This window comes from Cebus imitator, unplaced genomic scaffold, assembly GCF_001604975.1.
Source record: "Cebus imitator isolate Cc_AM_T3 unplaced genomic scaffold, Cebus_imitator-1.0 Scaffold266, whole genome shotgun sequence".
In the NCBI taxonomy this organism is placed as follows: domain Eukaryota; kingdom Metazoa; phylum Chordata; class Mammalia; order Primates; family Cebidae; genus Cebus; species Cebus imitator.
In genome coordinates, this window is record NW_016107581.1 from 1742313 (window position 1) to 1762353 (window position 20041).

General features: G+C 53.5%; 2 protein-coding genes across 2 annotated transcripts in view; one reads left to right on the plus strand and one right to left on the minus strand.

Annotated features, from left to right (window-relative positions):
• Positions 1–1064: 1064 nt before the first annotated feature.
• Positions 1065–6379, plus strand: EMP3 (epithelial membrane protein 3). The gene is made up of 5 exons (XM_017500450.2): positions 1065–1337; positions 2558–2650; positions 3238–3340; positions 5124–5264; positions 6125–6379. Exons 2-5 carry the CDS (start codon positions 2573–2575, stop codon positions 6292–6294), a joined length of 492 nt encoding a protein of 163 aa, XP_017355939.1. The 5' UTR covers positions 1065–1337; positions 2558–2572; the 3' UTR covers positions 6295–6379.
• Positions 6380–7591: 1212 nt separating this feature from the next.
• The window catches only part of TMEM143 (transmembrane protein 143), a 29387-nt gene continuing 16937 nt past the window's right edge, over positions 7592–20041 (minus strand). The window contains exons 4-8 of the mRNA XM_017500453.1: positions 19642–19836; positions 17855–17985; positions 17063–17342; positions 9229–9418; positions 7592–8674 (exon numbers count right to left, since the gene is read on the minus strand). Of these exons, the coding sequence (XP_017355942.1) occupies positions 8460–8674; positions 9229–9418; positions 17063–17342; positions 17855–17985; positions 19642–19836 (1011 nt within the window). The 3' untranslated portion in view covers positions 7592–8459. The remainder of the gene's footprint in view (positions 8675–9228; positions 9419–17062; positions 17343–17854; positions 17986–19641; positions 19837–20041) is intronic.

Here is a 20041-nt window from a genome sequence, read left to right on the forward strand (position 1 = left end):
TTTCTCTTGTCAGTCTCCCTCTCCCAGAAGACAAACTCTGTAATACCAGCAGGGCTCATGTCTGCCTTCATTATTAACTCCCAGATAAGAGTAGATGTCCAATAAATGTGTGATGAAGTAAGGAACAGGTTAGGTGTGGGAGTGTGCTGCTATTGGTATTACCGTATTCATTCAGCATAAGTATCAGAATTATTATTATCAGTATTAGTATTTTGTCAGTGTTGTTATTCTCTCGATATAGACTAAGATACTGGAAACCAGATGGGTGAAAGAAGTGTATTAAGGTAACTGAGCCAGGAAATGATGGCGCTGGGATCCTTAACTTCCACCTCCTCCCCATTCCAGAGTTTCACACATTTCCTTTTTTTTTTTTTTTTTTGAGACAGAGTCTCCTTCTGTTGCCCAGCTGGAGTGCAGCGGTGCAATCTCGACTCACTGCAGCATCCACCTCGCATTCAAGGGATTCTCCTGCCTCAGTCCCAAGAGTAGCTGGGATTACAGGCGCAGGCCACCATGCCCGGCTAATTTTTGTATTTTTAGTAGAGACAGAGTTCCATCATGTTGGCCAGGCTGGTCTCGAACTCCAGGGCTCAAGTGATCCGCCCGCCTCAGCCTCCCAAAGTGCTGAGATTACAGGCGCGAGTCACCGTGCATTGCCGAGTTTCACAAATTTCACCTCCCATCCTCTGACCCTCACCACGGGGCCAACTTCACCAGCCCAACCTCCAACCATGCCACAGAAATCTGGCCTCCTTTCCCAGACTCCTCTCCAGCCCCAAGCTCCATCAGATAAAGCAGACATCCCGTCCCAGGACAAGATCTCAAGACCCAAGTGTCCTAAGAATTGGGCCCTCCCACCCCTGACGCTTGCCCCACCCGAGGGCCCCATTCCAGGAGTCTCTCATCTCAACCCTGGGAGGGAGCCCCAGACGATGACTGTCTGGGGGGATTGGGTGAGGGCCCAAAGAAAGAGGAACCGGAGTGCCTGGGCCCTCCCACTGACCAGTGCCTGGCAGCTGACCTCAGCTGGGTGCGGTGAGGGTGGGTATAAAAGGGTCAGTATATATTAAGAGGAGGGGATAAAGAAAAACGGGAGCAAGAGAGAAGAGGCCCAGAAAGTGAGGGCAAGGAGGGGGAGAAGAGAGGCATAAGGAGGGCGAGCGAGAAAGAAAGGGTTCCGGATTGGAAGAGAGTGAGGGAGGGAGGAAGGCGGCCAGGGAGTCGGGGGTAGGGGGGGCCTCCGGAGGGTGGAAGGAGGGAGGAGAAGGGCGGGGCACGGAGGCCCGAGCGAGGGACGAGACTCCCGACTGCAGCTCTGACTTTTTTCGCAGCTCTCGGTAAGTTTCCAGTCCGTTATTCCGGCCTGAGACTTCTTAATTTATTTGGGAATGTAGCAGTTTGGGAAGGACACCCCCAGGCTGGGAGAGATCCCCCCACTCTTGGAAATCCTTGTAACTTAATAAGTGATCTCCTAGTACTTGAGATGGGAATATAGGAAGGGGTGGGGCTGGGCAAAGTTTTGGGGTCCCGCAGAGCCCTCCACGGGAAAACTTTGTGCAGTTTTTCCTGAGCCGTGTCCACTCTCCTCTGAGGGCCCTAAAATCAGGAATTGCATGACAACACCCCAAGTCTGGGAGACCTCTAGGTCCTCCGTTCCTGGGCACCGAAGGGTCCCGGGAGGCTAACTCCTTCTTCTCAGGCCTCTCTTCCCCCCAGCACGAATCCCATCCATTTCCTCCAGAAGATGTCCAGCAGGCACCAGTCTGGCAGCAGGGTGGGGTGAGGACCTTGTGGACATCGCCAGGGGCTGGGGTTTCCCTGGTGCTTAGAGGCAGGGGGGTGGGATGAGTCACCAGATGACTCATCAGGTCCCCCTCCTCCCCTCACCCCAGGAGAGGAGTGGTGTGAGTCAAGGATGCCTGTTGCTGAGGGCAGCTCCTCGTTCCTGATACATCGGGGTGCAAGGCAGGGGTCTCAACTTGAATTTTCACTATCTGGCCTGTATGTACCCAGAGACAGGGCTCTGGGGAGAAAAGAGCCACATTGCTAATCCTCCTCATTCCGGGACCCCAAGAGTCCATCTCTGGCCCTCTCCACCCCTGCAGCCCATGAAGAACTCAGGAATCCAGGCCCCAGTCCCCTCCTCCCTGAGAGACCCAGGAGTCTGCACCGAAGCCCTTCCTCCATCAGGAGATATCTCACCTACCTTTGTGCCAACCTCTTTTTTTTTTTTGAGACAGAGTCCTGCTCTGTCGCCCAGGCTGGAGTGCAATGACACAATCTCTGCTCACTACAACCTCCGCCTCCTGGGTTCAAGTGATTCTCCTGCCTCAGCCTCCCGAGTAGCTGGGAATACAGGCACGCGCCTCCACGCCCAGCTAATTTTGTATTTTTAGTAGAGATGGGGTTTCACCATGTTGGGCAGGCTGGTCTCCATCTCCTGACCTCAGGTGATCCTCCTGCCTCTGCCTCCCAAGGGCTGAGATTATAGGCATGAGCCACTGTGCCTGGCCTGTGCCAACCTCTTGAGACTCTGTCCCCTGCTCCCCCTCCCCAGGCTTCCACTGCAGCCATGTCGCTCCTCTTGCTGGTGGTCTCAGCCCTTCACATCCTTATTCTCATCCTGCTTTTCGTGGCCACCTTGGACAAGGTAAGCCTACTTGGAGCTCAGGGCTCTTCTGCTCCCCTGCACAATCCCGCCACGCCCCTCCTCTAAAAACACTCTGGCCCCGCCTCTTTTACCTAGTATTTATTTTACTTATTTTGAAACAGGGTCTCACTCTGTCCCCCAGGCTGGAGTGCAGTGATTCGATCTCGGCTCACTGCAACCTCGGCCTCCTGGGTTCAAGCGATTCTCCTGCCTCAGCATCCCCCAAGCAGCTGGGATTACCAGCACCCACCATCATGCCTGGCGAATTTCTGTATTTTAGTAGAGATGGGGTTTCATCTCGTTGCTAAGGCTGGTCTCGAACCCTTGGCCTCAACTGACCCACCCACCTCGGCCTCCCACAGTGCTGGGATGACAGGCCTGAGCCACCAGATTGACCCTTTTAGCTCTACCTCCAATGCCTCCTCCCTGTTCTGACCCCACCCCCTTTCACATTAAATCCTAGCTCTCCCCAGTTCTGCCCCAGCCCAGACACCACGCCCTTTTCCTAACCCTCCCCACAGTCTCCATGACCCTATCCCCTCTCCTTCCCTAACCCTGCCCCTTGTTTCATTCTCTGTCTATCCCAGTCCTGGTGGACTCTCCCTGGGAAAGAGTCCCTGAATCTCTGGTATGACTGCACGTGGAACAATGAAAACAAAACGTGGGCCTGCAGTAACGTCAGCGAGAACGGTGAGGGGTGAGGGGGCAGGGCTGGTCTGCAAAGGGGAAGGGAAACCCCTAGTGTCCTCAGAGGACAGAGAATTGGGAAGCCCTCAAAGATGGAGTGGGCGGGGTCCAGGCCTGAGGGGCTGAATGCCTAGGGCTGATGCATGTCCCGCCTGTCTGGATGTACCTACCTCTTGTTCTTTTTTTTTTTTTGAGATGGAGTTTTGCTGCTCTTGCCCAGGCTGGAGTGCAGTGGCTCTATCTCGGCCCACTGCAACCTCTGCCTCCCAGGTTCAAGCGATTCTTCTGCCTCAGCCTCCCAAGCAGCTGGGAGTGCAGATGTGCGCCACCACCCCCAGCCAATTTTGTATTTTTAGTAGAGACAGGGGTTTCACCATGTTAGCCAGGCTGGTCTCGAACTCCTGACCTCAGGTGATCCACCTGCCTCAGCCTCCCAAAATGCTGGGATTACAGGCGTGAGCCACTGTGCCTGGTCAGTACCTCCTGTTTTAAAGAGGCCATATAGAGAAAAGCCTCCTTCTCTGACTCAGAAAGGGTGAGACAGCATGCTATAGGTTTAAGGAATAGAAAGAAAGCTCCTAAGATTCTGAGAAGACTAGATTATGTTTCCAAAGCTCTAAGGAGATGGGGGTGGTGCTCTGAATGGATGCCTGGGACCAATTTATCCAAGTTCCCAGGGGATGGGGCTGAAACCACTTTAAGGTTCTAAAGGGGGCTGGGCGCAGTGGCTCATGCCTGTAATCCCAGCACTTTGGGAGGCTAAGGTGGGTGGACCGCCTGAGGTCAGGAGTTCAAGACCAGCCTGGCCAACACCGTGAAACCTCGACTTTACTAAAAATACAAAAATTAGCCAGGTGTGGTGGTGCACTCCTGTAATCCTGACTACTTGGGAGGCTGGGGAAGGAGAATCGCTTGAACCCTGGAGTTGGAGGTTGCAGTGAGCCGAGATTGCACCACTGCACTCTAGCCTGCAAAAGGGTGAGACTCCATCTCAAAAAAAAAAAAAAAAAGGTTTTAAAGGGGTGGGGCCAGGTGCATTGGAGTTCTAAAGTAAAGTTATAGATATGCTGCATCTATGTAAAGTTCTGTGTGAAAGACTGAATGCAAAACTAAGATTAAAGCATGTGGCCTGCTCTCACCACTTCAATTCAACGTTTTGCTGGAGTTGCCAATGCAACTAGGTAAGAAAAAGAAATAAAAGTCATGGGAAATGAATTAGGAAAAAATGTCTCTATTCCCACTAAACATACTGTTTATGTAGAAAATCCTTTAAAATTCTGCAAAGTGGACAGGGACAGTGGCTCATGCCTGTAATCCCAGCACCTTGGGAGGCTGAGGAGGGGTGATCACTTGAGCCCCAGAGTTCAAGACCAGCCTGGGCAACATAGGGATACCCTGTCTCTACAAAAAATTTTAAAATTACCCAGGTGTGGTGGCTTGTGCCTGTGGTCCCAACTACTTGGGACGAAGTGGTGAGAGAATTGCTTGAGCCCAGGAGGATGAGGCCGCAGTGAGCCATGATTGTGCCTCTACACTCCAGCTTAGATGACAGAGCAAGACCTGGTCTCAAAAAAAAAAAAAAAATCTTCAAAGCAACTACTAGAACTGAGAAGAGAATTTAGCAAGCTCACAGGGCTCAAGGTCAATGTGATACATCTAAGTATCTAAGCTCCCCTCTAAAGGGGAGCAGGGATGGGGCAGAGAAGGGTCATATGGTGAGCAAGCAGGTGGAGCTGGAACTCTGGACCCACCATGACGTCCCCCTCTGTGTCCTCCTTTACTGCAGGCTGGCTGAAGGCGGTGCAGGTCCTCATGGTGCTCTCCCTCATCCTCTGCTGTCTGTCCTTCATCCTGTTCATGTTCCAGCTCTACACCATGAGACGAGGAGGCCTCTTCTATGCCACCGGCCTCTGCCAGCTTTGCACCAGTGAGCACTGCCCCTCCCCACCCCTAACTCCCCAAGAATTGAGCAGAAGGGAGTGGGGTGCGTCAAGATGCTGGGGGCCCTGAGAATGGGCCTCTTGTAGAAGAAAACAATTTTCAACACCCCAGGAGCCACAGGAGGTGCCTCTGTGGGCTACCTCTCTGTCCCAGGGGATTGCTGGGACTTGTAGTTTTTAGTGGCTAATGATAGTTGTGGCTTGTGCTTATGAGTCATTAGGGAACTTAGGGCTTCAGGGAGCCAGGGCTGGGGAAGAAGTTTCATAGTCTAGGTAACAGGTAAATAGTTTCGATCCCAGGAATTGGGGGTGAGGTGAGGGGATAAGCTAATTAGCACCTCAGTAGAGATCTCTGAATCATAAGAGTAATGGTATTTATGTCAGCCAACTGCTGTTTCTCGCGTGCATATTGTGCATCAGACACATCAGGGAGTTTTTTGCTTATTTTTCAGTATTTTGACTTCAGGTGCAAAGGGCTAACTTAATCATAGTCCTCAGTTTGGGAAGCATCTCCCTGGGTTCTTGCAAAGCCTCTCTCTTGCTTTATTGATCTACGATTACACGTTTGGCTTATAGAAACACACTCAAAAATATTCCTTGGATGGACAGAGAGATATTATAGTCCCATTTTACGGAAGGGCAAATGCAACCTAGAGAGATAATTGAATCAGTCACCCAAGGCCGCGCTGCAACTGCACCGCGCTGGGGAGAGAACGACAACTCCCAGCAGGCAGCGGTGCTGCCCACTCGCCCTCCGGCGCTTCTTTGTCCCCCCCCCCCCGGGGATGTTGGGAAATGTAGTTTTCCTGGAGGGTACTGCGTGACGCATGGTTTCCGACTTCTCCAGGCGTGGCGGTGTTTACCGGGGCCCTGATCTACGCCATTCACGTCGAAGAGATCCTGGCGAAGCACCCGCGAGGGGGCAGCTTCGGTTACTGCTTCGCCCTGGCCTGGGTGGCCTTCCCCCTCGCCCTGGTCAGCGGGATCATCTACATCCACCTGCGGAAGCGGGAGTGAGCGCCCCGCCTCGCCTGGCCGCCCCCACCCGCTCCCGGCCCCACGCCGCGCGCCCTCCAGAAAAATAAAACTGTTTAACCGCGGGCTCTGCTTTGATCTCCTTCCTTCCTTCTGCCTCCCGGGACCCAGGCTGCGCACGCTTGACTTCTCCTGAACCTAACAGGGTCCACACTACCAGCTGCTCAGCCCTCAGAATGCCCATCTCCCAGCCCCCAACCCCTTCCTCCCGAGGACACAGGAGCCGCGACCCAGGCACCTCTTCCCTCCCACAGATCTAAGAGCCTGGGCCTTCCCTTCTCTGGGTGACAGAGCAAGACTCCCTCTAAAAAAAAAAAAAAAAAAAAAAAAAATCTGCACAACTGTACATGACTACCCTATCTCCTCTGTTCATCAGGTCCTGGGACTCCTCGGGAATCAGGTCCTTCTAAGATCCTCTTCCAGCCTGGCACGGTGGCTCACGCCTGTAATCCCAGAACTTTGGGAGGCCGGGTGGCAGATCACCTGAGGTCTAGGAGTTCATGGACAGCCTGACCAGCATGGAGAAACCCCATCTCTACTAAAAATACAAAATTAGCCAGGCATAGTGGAGCATGCCTGTAATCCCAGGTACTCTGGAGGCTGAGGCAGGAGAATCGCTTGAACCCGGGAGACGGAGGTTGCAGTGAGCCGAGATCGTGCCATTGCACTCCAACCTGGGCAATAAGAGCGAAACTCTGCCTCAAAAAAAAAAAAAAAAAAAAAATCCTCTTCTGTGACCATCTTTGTTTCACCAACCTCAAACCTAGCATCTCTGTAGGACTATAGCTTTCTCTGTCTGGGACCCCAGGACCTAGTCAAGAGTCCCTCTCTTTTTTCCAGGATTCAAATGCTTTCCTTCCCTCCAACTCCTGCAGCCATCCCACTCATCCAGATATTGTTTTAAAATAATTTTTTTTTTTTTTTTTGAGACGGAGTTTCGCTCTTGTTACCCAGGCTGGAGTGCAATGGCGCGAACTCGGCTCACCGCAACCTCCGCCTCCCGGGTTCAGGCAATTCGCCTGCCTCAGCCTCCTGAGTAGCTGGGATTACAGGCACGCACCACCATGCCCAGCTAATGTTTTGTATTTTTAGTAGAGACGGGGTTTCACCGTGTTGACCAGGATGGTCTCGATCTCTTGACCTCGTGATCCACCCGCCTCGGCCTCCCAAAGTGCTGGGATTACAGGCTTGAGCCACCGCGCCCAGCCTAAAATAATTTTTTAACTGCTCCTACAGAGCAGCGTTATCCTAAAGGCCGTGTTTTGAGAGTAGCCTCATCCAGGCTTATTAAACATGATTTATTACTTTGGGAGAGGAGAGACGGGAGAAATTGATAGACCAATAAATATTGCACGGGCTGCTGGTGGTGGGGAGATCCAGACCGAGGTAGTTTCTGTAGAAAGGGTGAAGGACCTGGGCGAGGAAGGCACCTGAGATTGCTGGGGAGCCAGGTAGGGAGCGAGTCTTGGCGGCGAGGGTGGTTTCTGGTTCACCTACCTAGCACAAGGTCCCCTAACCCTTTCAGCCTAGACACCCTGATCAGCAGCTGACCAGCTGGCCTGCCATGTAAGCAGCAGCAATTGATAGCAAGATCAGGTTTCCGTTAGAAATTCTTATTGGTTGCTTCCCTGCAGCGACAGCCGGCTGCCCAAGGTTGATGGAACCCAGCAGCTGTCACTGGCCGTTTGCCAGAAGGCGGGGCTAAACGGCCTTGGTGCACATGATGGGCAGTTTGCCTGGAGAGGGCTAAAAAAGACAATGATATATAGTCTCGGGAGGGCACGGTTTTAACAACTCTACCTGGCGGTTTGCAGAAGCCAGAGTCGAGCAACTGTGATTGGCAGACACCCCAGCTCCTCAGCCAACCCACGTTCGAATGTTTATGGTAAGGGTGGGACTAAGAAATGAAATAGAAGCAGAGCTAAATCGCTCTGATTGGCTGTTCATCGAAGGGGCGGGGGTAACTTAGCAACTGCTGGCTATTTTGATTGGCTGCTTTGCTTAAGCACACAGTGTAGCAAAAATAATTACCTGTCAGTTATTAGAAGTTGGAGTGAAAAAGTATAATAACTGTAATTGACAGCCTGTCGCAAAGCAGGCAGGGCTTAGTTCCTAGCCTGCTGACGGGGCAGGGAGGTAGGTTCTACTCAGGGGTTGTTACTGCTGGGTGTGGCCTGCGGGGGTTCGGAAGTGATTGGAGCCAATGGGTCTAGTTTGGGGAAACCTGGGGGTGGGAACAATCCCATGCTGGGGGTCAGGGCCCGCAGATGCGCCAGGGCCCGAGTTCCGTTGAAGGCCACCTCACAGCCTGACTTGGCTAGAAGCCAGTTCTCCACCTCTAACCGGAGCCACGTGGAGGTCTCTGCAAGGGGAGAGGCAGGTGTTCCGAGGTCACATTGAGATAGGGGAAGATTTGGGGGATCAGCGAGGAGGCGTAGGGAAAAGAATAGGAAGGGTCTGGGTTTAGGAGAAGTCTATGGGTGAACTTGAAGCTTGGAGGGCAGCGGAACAAGGCTGGGGAGGCCCGAGAGGGTCAGAAGGCCCAGATCTGGGGCTCTCGTCCAGGGACAAGTCAGAGGCTCTTGGGCAGGGAAGGTGGAGGCTCCTGTAGGGAAGGGGACCACCTGCGGCCCACACAGGGAGGCGCAGGTTCTCTTGTAGGGAGAGTGTGAGCTCAGGTGGAGTAAAGTGTGCCAGGAGGGGGCCGTGCCATTGAGCCAAGGGTCCCAACCAGGCTGAGGTCAGGAAAGGGCGGTCACATCAGGGACCAAGATCGGAGGCTGAATTCGGAGGTCCTATCTGCTGAGGCAAATCCGTCAGGTCCACCCGTGGGAAGTGGGGGTGGGGACGTCTCACTGGGGCGGGGCCTCGTGGGGGTGTGGCCCCTGGGCACAGGGTCTCAAGGCCGTGTCCTACCTTCGAGTGGGCCTGGCATGCCCCCTGGCCGCCGGGCCAGGAAGCTGTGAGCCAGCAGTGCCTCCTTGGTGTGCTCATCCTGGGCGCGCAGGGCCAGGGCGCTGAGCAGCTCCGAGTTGTTGGACGTGCTGCGGTAGTAGAGCATGTGCGCCAGCTCCAGCGCCTGCGCGCTGCGCCGCTGCCCGAACATCTGCAGGGGGACAGTGCCCTGTGGGCTCAGTTCGGAGTGCGTCCCCACCCATACACAGCCCCCGGGGTCACCCACGCTGGCAGGCCCACGCCGCATACTCCCCTGGGGAGGCGAGGAGGTCCTACCCAGACCTCTTCAGTAAGGGTCCCCAGAGCTCAAGCTCAGTCGGGGGATCTGTCTGTCTGTGTGTGGTTTTTCTTTCCTTTCCTTCCTTCCCTTTCTTTCTTTTCTTTTTTTTTTTTTTTTTTTTTTTTTTTTTTTTTTTTTACTGACACAGTCTTGCTCTGTCGCCCAGTCTGGAGTTGGTGGCTATTCCCAGGCAACTCATAGCGCACTGAAGCCTTGAACTCCTGGCCTTAAGTGATCCTCCCACCTAGGCCTCCTAAGTAGCTGGGACTACAGGTGTGTGCCACCAAGCCCGGTATTTTTTGTAGAGATGGGGTTCTCCCTGTGTTGCCCAGGCCGGTCTCAAACTCCCAGCCTGGAGCGATCCTCGCTCCTCATCCTCTCACAGTGCTGGGGTTACAGGTGTGACCCAAGGCGCCAGCCAGGGATCTGTATTTTTAACACACATGCCCTCGAGGATTCCAGTGGCTAGGAGATCACCAGCCCCATTTGGCCAACAGCTTTTGGCAACCACTGCACTGGTTTGCTCATCTGAGCCATCTATTAATGGATTTGCCCAAAAATTTGCAGATGATAGGAGTTTAAGCTTTGAAAGATTTTGTTACAGGCCCAATGCAGTGGCTCATGCCTGTAATCCCAGCACTTTGGGAGGCTGAGGTGGATGGATCACAAGGTCAGGAAATTGAGACCATCCTGGCTAAAATGGTGAAACCATGTCTCTACTAAAAATACAAAAAAATTAGCCAGGCCTGGTGGCACACGCCTGTAATTCCAGCTACTGGGGAGGCTGAGGCAGGAGATTCGCTTGAACCCGGAAGGCGGAGGTTGCAGTGAGCCGAGATCGTGCCACTGTACTCCAACCTGGGAGACAGAGTGAGACTCTGTCTTAAAAAAAAAAAAAAAATTGTTACAATAAATTCTTATGTTTTAGAGACATAATAAAGTATTTCCAGGTAAGTCTAGGTAGGATTTGCTTCAAAACCATAAACCATCCAATAGCAGGAGAGTGGGGTCTTTAGGGGAAATCTGATTGACTTGCTAATTGTTGATGTTGGGTGCTGGCTAATGGAGTTTATCATATTATTCTATTTCTGTATTTGTCTGAACTTTTCCATAATGAAAAAATAATAATTTAAAATATTAAACTGTAGACCAAGTACAGTGGCTAATGCCTATAATCCCAACAGTGAGAGGCCAAGCGGGGAGGATCGCCTGAGCCCAGGAGTTCAAGACCAGCTTGGGCAACATGGTAAAAGCTTTGTGTCTACAAAAAATAATTAAACAAAAAAAAATTAGCTGGGTGTGATGGTGAACACCTGTAGTCCCAGCTACTCAGGAGTCTGAGGCAGGAGGATCGCCTGAAACCAGGGGGCTGAGGCTGCAGTGAGCCATGATCATCCAGGCTGGGCAACAGAGTGAGACCCCTGGTCTTCAAAAAAAAAAAAAATTTTAAATTGTAAAGAGAAGAGGAGAGGGGAAGGATGGTGGGGGGAAGAGCAGGTCTGGGCCCCACTGTCTCCTGGCTGCCCCCTTCCCCACTACTCTCCCTGCTCAGAGCCCTGTTCTCATCATTGGTATTGATAAGGAGTGAGGGCATCAGTGCCCTCTGGGCTCTCACTGAAAACCTGTGCCCAGGCCAGACATGGTGGCTCACACCTGTAATCCTAGCACTTTGGGAAGCCAAGGAGGGCAGATTGCTTGAGGTCAGGAGTTAAGTCATCCTGACCAACGTGGTGAAACCCCAACCCCGTCTCTACTAAAAATACAAAAATTAGGACTGACATGGTGGCTCATGCCTGTAATTCTAGCACTTTGGGAGGCCGAGATGGGCAGATCACTTGAGCTCAGGGGTTCGAAACCAGCTTGGCCAACATGATGAAACCCAGTCTCTACTAAAAATACAAAAAAAAAAATTGGCCAGGTGTGGTGGCAGGGTGCCTGTAATCACAGCTACTTGGGAGGCTGAGGCAGGAGAATCACTTGAACTCGAGAGGCAGAGGTTGCAGTGAGCTGAGCTAAGTCTGGGCAACAGAGCAAGACTCTGTCTCAAAAAATAAATAAATAAAAATATAACAATTAGCCAGGTGTGGAGGCATTTGCCTGTAATTAAAGTTACTCAGGAGGCTGAGGTAGGAGAATCCCTTGAACCCAGGAGGCGGACATTACGGTGAGTCCAGATTGTGCCACTGCACTTCAGCCTGGGCGACAGAGTGAAACTGTGGCTCAAAAAAAAAAAGAAAGTAAGAAAAGAAAAGAATACCTGTACCCAGATTCCTCCATTCAGCCACAAAATGAGCTCAGGGCCACTGGATCCTCTAGCTGGCAGGCCTGGCTGCCTGACTCCAGTATGCCCTTACCAGCTGCGAGCCCTTGGTAAGACCTAAGTCCTGGGACAGCACTGTCTGTAAAACAGTGCCAATGCCAGGGAGGGTTCAGGAAGCCAATACACAGTGAATAAAACACTGGGACAGAGCCTGGCCCCCTCAGAAACACTCACCAAACATCAGCTACGATGGAACAGTCATCCACACCCTGTGCTGGGTGCCCAGAGAGTACGCCCATCTTTTTTTTTGGGGGGGGATGGAGTTTCACTCTGTCATCCAGGCTGGAGCGCGGTGACACAATCCTAGCTCACCACAACCTCCACCTCCCAGGTTCAAGCGATTCTCCTGCCTCAGCCTCCCAAGTAGCTGGGACTACAGGCATGTGCCACCACGCCTGGCTAATTTTGTATTTTTAGTAGAGATGGGTTTCTCCATGTTGGTCAGGCTGGTCTTGAACTCCTGACCTCAGGTGATCTGCCTGCCTCGGCCTCCCGAAGCGCTGGGATTACAGGTGTGAGCCTCTGCGGTCAGCCAAGTGTTCCCATCTTACATTGAGGCCTGAGATGAAATGTCTTTCAAGTCAGCATGCCCCAGAAAATCGCTGAAATGGCCTGCATGGTATCAATGACACACTTGCATGTGGACCGTGCCGTCTTCTTATAAGGCCTGCACGGCCAGTTTATGTGCCTGCATTGGAATGAATCGCCATTTCTTGGGTTGAGGGCAAGATGCAGGAATAGCGTGCATTAGGAACCGTGTGCTATGAAAAACACATTTGGTTTGTACCCGTATCTGCCAGGCCGACGGGGCTGAATTCTCATTAAAAAAGCATAGCTTGGCATGGTGGCGCGTGCCTGTAATCCCAGCTACTCAGGAGGCTGAGGCAGGAGAAGTGCCTGAACCCAGGAGGTGGAGGTTGCAGTGAGCCGAGATCGTGCCATTGCACTCCAGCCTGGGTAACATGAGTGAAACTCCGTCTCAAAAAAAATAAAAAATAAAAAATAAAAAAATAAAAAAGCAGGTCACTCCATGGCACACAGATGAAGCCAGAGTTTCCCTGGAGAGGGGTCCCCCTGCCCTGGAGGGTCCCTTCAGCACTCACCAGGGCCCACAGTGAGTGAGCACCAGCTCCTCCTAGCCTGGGATCTATGTCCTGGGCAGCCCCTCCATCTACTCCGTCGCAGGCCAGTAGCACCATCCTTGCTCCCTCCGCCAATCTGCCAGTCCCAGCCCCATCCTGCTGTCCCCTGACCCTCTCTGCCCTTCCCCTCCTCTGCAGCTCCCTGGCTCAGTCTTGGCTCAGACTTTGCCCTCCCCTGCATCACCCCAGCCTCCATCCTGGCCTCAGTCTTCCCCGTCCAGTTTGTCTGCGCACAGGTTCGGAGCTGGCCCTGCCCGTCCCCTCCTCAAGATACTCCCATGGCTCCCCAGTGCTCTCAGAGTCCAACCTCTGTGGCTCAGCACATGAAGCTCTCCCCATCACCTCCTGCTCCTCCCCTCTGAATGGCCTAAGGTGAATAAGCCAGTTTACCCTGAACAGGCCCTGCTCTCTCAGGCCTCCAGGCCCGGAGGGACAGCTGTGACTGGGGAGGTCAGGGGGAGGGGCCAAGGCACCCCTGGTGTGTTCTTGGAAAACGTTCACTGCCTCATTCTCAAGGTTCAGGATGGACGTCACCTTGTGGATGAGCAGATGCTGCCCTGGGCTCCTGTGCCTCTCCCTCCAGGGCAGAATCCAGCCGCTGCATCTCAGGGGCACCAATTCAACAACCCTCCCCAGGCTGCCCCAGGGGCCTGCTCTATGCCGAGCTAAGGAGCTTCACAGTGGAGCCCAGAGTATGGAGGAGCCTACAGGGCCATCACCCTAGCCTGGGACATCCGGAAAGGCTTCCCAGAGCAGGCAGCCTCTGAGCTGAGGGTTAGGGGTAAGCAGGGACTGGCCAGCCCAACAAGAGGGAAGGATATTTCACTCCAAGGGAACAGCACAGGCAAAGGCAGAGAGCAAGGGGCGGCAGGGTGGAGGCTCCACAAGCACGAAGGAGGAGCTGAGGCACAGATTCCAGGGCAAGGATTGTGTCCAGTGAGGCTGGGAAGCAGGGTCCCGGGCACCAGACTGTGCCCAGGGGAGGGGCAGGACAGTTCTGGGTCGAGTGGGGAATGGGCTGGAAGGGACCCACCGGAAGCCGGGAAGAGGCCGGGGGTGGGGGCACACAGGTGGGGCAGGAAGGGCATGCTGGGGGTCTAGGCAGTGACTGGGGAGACAACAGGCCATCCATAGAAGCAGAACCCAGAAAAGAAAGTGTCAGGGTAGATGCTGTGCTTGGCCTACGGTGAGAGTGAGGGGTCCAGCCCAGAGCCAGGAACGTCCAGGTTGATCTGAGTGTGGACCGTAGAGAGCTCATGTGGAAACTGCAGAAGCAGAGGAGCCCTACACCCTGGAAGAAAAACCCTGCACCCTGCACCCTGCACCCTGTATTCCACATCCCGCATCCTGCAGCGGGGCTCTGAGTGCCTGTTCTGAGGTGAGATGGGGAACTTGAGAGGAGCAGGGAGTTTGTGGCAGCTGCAGTCTGGGTTGGTGAGAACGCGCTGCTGCACATGGAGAGGGCTTGGGTGCATCAGGGAACAGAAGGAGCTGGGTTTAGGGCCTAGGGGAGGGGCTTGCAGTGAACACAGTTATCTGGGAGTGCAGGAGGGGGACCAGACAGGAGCAAGTCTGAGAAGGCCCACTGGTTTTTTTGTTTTTTTTTTTTTTGAGGCGGAGTCTCGCTCTTCCACCAGGCTGGAGTGCAGTGACACGATCTCGGCTCACTGCAATCTCGACCTCTCAAGTTCAAGCGATTCTCCTGCCTCAGCCTCCCAAGTAGCTGGGATTACGGGCATGCACCACCACGCCTGGATAATTTTTGTAATTTTTGTAGGGACAGGGTTTTACCATGTTGGCCAGGCTCGTCTTGAACTCCTGGCTTCATGTGATCCGCCCGCCTCGGCCTCCCAAAGTGCTGGGATTACAGGCGCGAGCCACTGCACCTGGCGGAGGGCCTGCATGTAAAGGCCCTCAGCCCAGGGGGTGGGGAAATGCCTCATGAATGCACTAAAGTAACTCGCAGACTGGGCTTTCTCATTGTTATTTGTGGATTTAGGGTTTCACTATGTTGCCCAACCAAGCTGGACTCCAACTCTGGGCTCAAGCGATCCTCCCACCTAGGCCTCCAGAGTAGCCAGGATACGGGCATGTGCCACCATGCCTGGTGTCAACTGGGTTTGAAATGGGGTCTTTCAGAGCCTGACAGCCCGCCCCGGGGCCACCAAGGGGTGGGCGGAGGGTCACTGTAGGCTGGGACTCAGGGTCTTCTCCCCAGAGACACCGGCCTCCTTGCCTCTCATCGGGCCCCTCCCCCTGTCCTCCCGGGTCACAGCTGTCCCACCATGCTTACACCCCTTCCACGGCTCCCTGCTGCTCTGAGGATAAAGCCGCAGGCACCGCTCTGGGTATCTGAAGCCCTTGCCAACCTCTGGGGCCTCCCCCTCTCCCCTGCTCGCTGGATCCAGCCCCCTGAGATATGCCAGGCTGAGCTTGAGGGCCCTTTCCCCACCAGGCTCAACCCCCCTCTCCCAGAGCTTTCCTCAGATCCTGCCTGAGCCCTGGTCCCAGGCAGAAACTGCTCCCTCCCCAGCCCCTCTGTTGGCTGAGTATCCCGGCACCCTCTCAGGCGGTGCAGCCTGGCTATTATCTGCAGGATTTATCACCAGCTTCCTCAGAGCTTGTCAGCATGGCTGAAAACAGCTTGAAAACCAATGAGCCAGCAGGTGAATGACCGGGTACAGCAGATGCCTCACACCAGTCTACACTCCTGGGGCCAGTGCCAACCCTGGGGAGAGTCAGTACAAGGCAGCTTCCTCTGGGCAGACTCAGGCTCGAGACAAGACACACGTTTTGGCAAATGGAGTGCAAGTTGGGTGTCAGCCCCCACCTGGCCCCCCCGGCCACGAATTCTTGGATGGTGAACAACCTGTACAACTGTTCAAGGCAGCCCGGCACTCACATGTAGCAGAATCAAAAGGGAGCTTGTTAAAAAATATAGTTCCCTGGGCCCCAGTCCCAGAGTTTCCAATTCAGTCCACTAGGACTGGCGCCCAGGAGGCTGCATTTGTCAGCCAGCTTTCCCAGTGATAATGATACCCAGTCAGGATGGCGACTTGGAACCAATAGCCCAATCAGCCATGATAATCATCATCGTCCTGGTAATAGCTAACTCTCACATAGTACTTCCTGTGCCGTGTGGGAGGTTCTGTTCTCAGCACCGTGTACTTGTTCTTTCATTCAATCCCGCAACACCCCTATGAGTTAGGTCCCATGATCATCCCCACTTTGCAGATGTCTGAGCTGAGGCACAGAGAGGTTAAGCAACTTGCTCAAGATCACACAGCCAGAAGACAGTAAAGTCAGATTCAAATCCAGGAAGTCTGACTCCAGAACACACCCCCTTCACCACATCACTAAAGCGCCCCTAAAGCCAGCACTCAGTGAGCGGCTGTCAACTCTTATGTAGCCGTGCCATGAGCTGGGCACTGCCCGGTGCTTCTCACAGATGCTCATTTCATACTCACAACCCTACCAAGCAGATCTCACTATCACCCCCATTTTCCAGATGAGAAAACTGAGGCTTGGAGAGATTAAGAAACCTACCCAAGGGGTGTTAAGTAAATGAAGTAGGGAAGAGAAGGAAAGGGAGAGGAGTGGAGCAGAGGAGAGGGCAGGAAGGAAGGGGAGGGAGGAAGGAGATGGAGAGAGGGAGGGAGGGGAAGGAAGGGAAGGAGGAAGAGAGAGCAGAAGGGGAAACTAAGGGGAATGGGGAACGGGAGGGGAGGGGGAAGGAAGGGGAAGAATGAAGGGAAGGGAAATAGGAAGGGAAAGAAGAAAAGGAGAGGGAGAGAGAAGGGAGGGAGGGAGGGAGGGGGAGGGAAGGGAAGGAAGGAAGGGAGAAAAACAAGGAAGAATGGGAAGGAAGGCAGGGAGGAAGGGAGAGGGGGAAGGGGAAAGAGGAAGGAAGGGAAGGAGGGAGGGAGGGAAGGAGGGAGGGAGGGAGAGAGGACAGCATGACCGGGAACAAATGCAAGAAACAGACAACTGTAGGTGGCCTGACCTGGTCCCCACAGCGCAAGGCTGCAGGAGGCGCAGCGGGTGCACGCTCACCTTGGAGGCCCGCAGGCCCATGAAGACGGCGAAGAGCAACAGCAGCAGGGAGGTGGCCACCTTGAGGTCGGTAAGCACCACCATGCCCACGTTGACGAAGATGGCCACGCCAGAGACCAGCAGCGTAAGGTTGAGCAGGGCGCGCTGCAGGGTGGGCGTGCGCACCTTCAGCTCAGGCAGCAGCTGCTCCAGGCCCTCCAGCGGCGTGTCCTTGAAGCTCTTCAGCACCAGGTGTCCTCGTTTGGTCCGGGCCGCCAGCACCACCCGCTTAAAGTATCTCCTGGGCGACAGAGACAGAGGCAGGAGCAGGATCGGGGCTGCCCCGGGAGGCTCCGACCCCAGGACGCACGTTCTGGATCTACAGTCTCAAAACCATCTTAAAATTGACTCAGTCATCGTGGGGAATGAATCAGAAAACAACTGTGTCCAACCAACCACAGGGGATTGGTTCGATCATGCGATCCATCCCTGGTATTGGACATGGAGGTTAGGCTGTTCATCGGAATCCTGGCCGCGCCGCAGCTTCAGAACGTGGACCCCCCTCTCCGAGCCTCGGTTTTCCTTACTGGAAAATGAGGAGAACAGTCCCCACCCTTTCTCTTCCCCTGGGAATCAAGTGCAGTACTCACTTTCCCTTGGGAAGAAAAGGCAGCATTTGGATGAGTCATGCCTCCCGTTTCTCAGCTTCCCACCCGGGGCCCACATGCCCAAACCAGACACTGACCTGTCAGTCCCCTCTTGACTCTAACCTTGCTCCCTCTCGCTGCAGCTGGGGAACAAGGGCCGCCTCACCTCTCTGCGGAGGGCAGCTTGGTGAAGAAGCCACGCCTGGAGCCCACGCTGGACTTCAGGGGCATCTGCCCGACTCGCTGGCCCAGGGCCCAGAACTGCATGTAGACATACTGATCCAAATTTACCGTCACCTGCCGGGGGATGAAGGAATCAGTGACAGCTGAACATGGACAGGGGTGCTGAGGGCAGGATACCAGAATCAGATGCCCTGCCACGAGATAATTTGCTGTTTTCCCACTTATCACCTTTCAGTTCAGCGTCTAGGTGCGGCTGCCACATATTGTTGTCCACATTGTGCACTGCACAAGGGCACACCATCTAATGCAGTGCCATTCACGTAGTAGTCATCTTTATGACTATATTTCCTAGAATCTAAGGTGTCACTGACTCTGATTATTTCATGAAGCAACTAAAAACAAAATACACTGCCAATTAAATGATGTCACACCGTCACATGTAAATCACATCCCAATTTCAGAGATGACAAAACATGACTTTGGAAAAAGTGCATTTTAAAATCACTAAAATGTAAAACTTTGGGAGCTTTTAGTATTTTTGTTTTTATTTTTATTTTGAGATATTGTCTCACTCTGTCACCCAGGCTGGAGTACAGTGGCGCAATCTCAACTCACTGTAGCCTCCGTCTCCTAGGTTCAAAAAATTCTCACGCCTCAGCCTCCCAAGTAGCTGGGACTATAGATGCCCACCACCACCACGCCCGGCTAATTTTGTATTTTTAGTAGAAATGGAATTTCGCCATGTTGGCCAGGCTGGTTACAAACTCCTGACCTCAAGTGTTCCACCCACATCAGCCTCCCAAAGTGCTGGGATTACAGGCATGAGCCACCACGCCCACACATTTTTAGTATTTTTCATAATTTTGTTAGCATTTTGCGTGCTTTCTGGTATTTGGGTTTTGTTTTGTTTTGTTATGAGACAGGGCCTCGCTTTGTCATCCAGGCTGGAGGGCAGTGGCAAGATCACGGCTCACTGCAACCATAAACTTCTGGGAGCAAACGATCCTCCCACCTCAGCCTCCTGAGTAGCTGGGACTACAGGCCCGCACCAACCAGGTCCAGCTAATTTTTGTATTTTCTGTAGAGATGGGGCCTCCCTGTGTTGTCTAGATGGGTCTGGAACTCCTGGGATCAAGCGATCCTCATGCCTTGGCCTCCTGAATGCTGGGATTACAGGAATGAGCCACTGAACCCAGCCTTGTATTAGATTATTATTACAATTCTGGCAGATGGCACTAAAGTCTCTAGTCCTAAGAGGGCCATATCATATGATACTTTTCCAGCAGATGGCAGTGAAATGACCTGAAAAAGTAGCATCTCCTTTTTTTTTTTTTTTGAGAGGGAGTTTCACTCTTGTTACCCAGGCTGGAGTACAATGGCGTGATCTCGGTTCACTGCAACCTCCACCTCCTGGGGTCAAGAGATTCTCCTGCCTCAGCCTCCCCAGTAACTGGGATTACAGGCACGCCACCATGCCCAGATAATTTTTTGTATTTTCAGCAGAGATGGGGTTTCACCATGTTGGCCAGGCTGGTCTTAAGCTCCTGACCTCAGGTGATTTGCCCTCCTCGGTCTCCCAAAGTGCTAGGATTATAGGCGTGAGCCGCTGTACCTGGCCAAAAGTAGCACCTTATTTGAATTCACCAAGTGCACCATGTGGGCCAATGTCCTGGGCTCAGGACTACAACTCCCAGCAGCCCCTGCCTCCCAGAGGCTCTGCCCCACCCCAGAGGCCTCCTGGGAGTTTCATACTCCTGGGGAGCCAGGTACCTGGACCTCATCCTGAGGGTGATGGACCACCAGCGCGTAGGCCAGGGTGTCCTCAGATAGCGGGGAGAAGTTGGCCTGGGCTAGCAGGGGTTCCAGAGCCCGAAGCACCTCCTGCTCATTGGACAGACGCTGGGGGTCTGTCAGTGATGGCTGATCGAGGGTCTCCCTGTCAGGGTTGATGGGGTCATACAAGGCCTAAGAGGAGAGTCAAAGAGAAAAAGATGGGCTAGGTCACTGCATGAAGGAAGGATTGTGGAGACATTATCCTTTCCAGATACTTTCATTTCTTTCTTTCTTTTTTGAAATGGAGTCTCACTCTGTCGCGTAGGCTGGAAGGCAATGGCGCAATCTCAGCTCACTGTAACCTCCACCTGCCGGGTTCAAGCAATTCTCCTGCCTC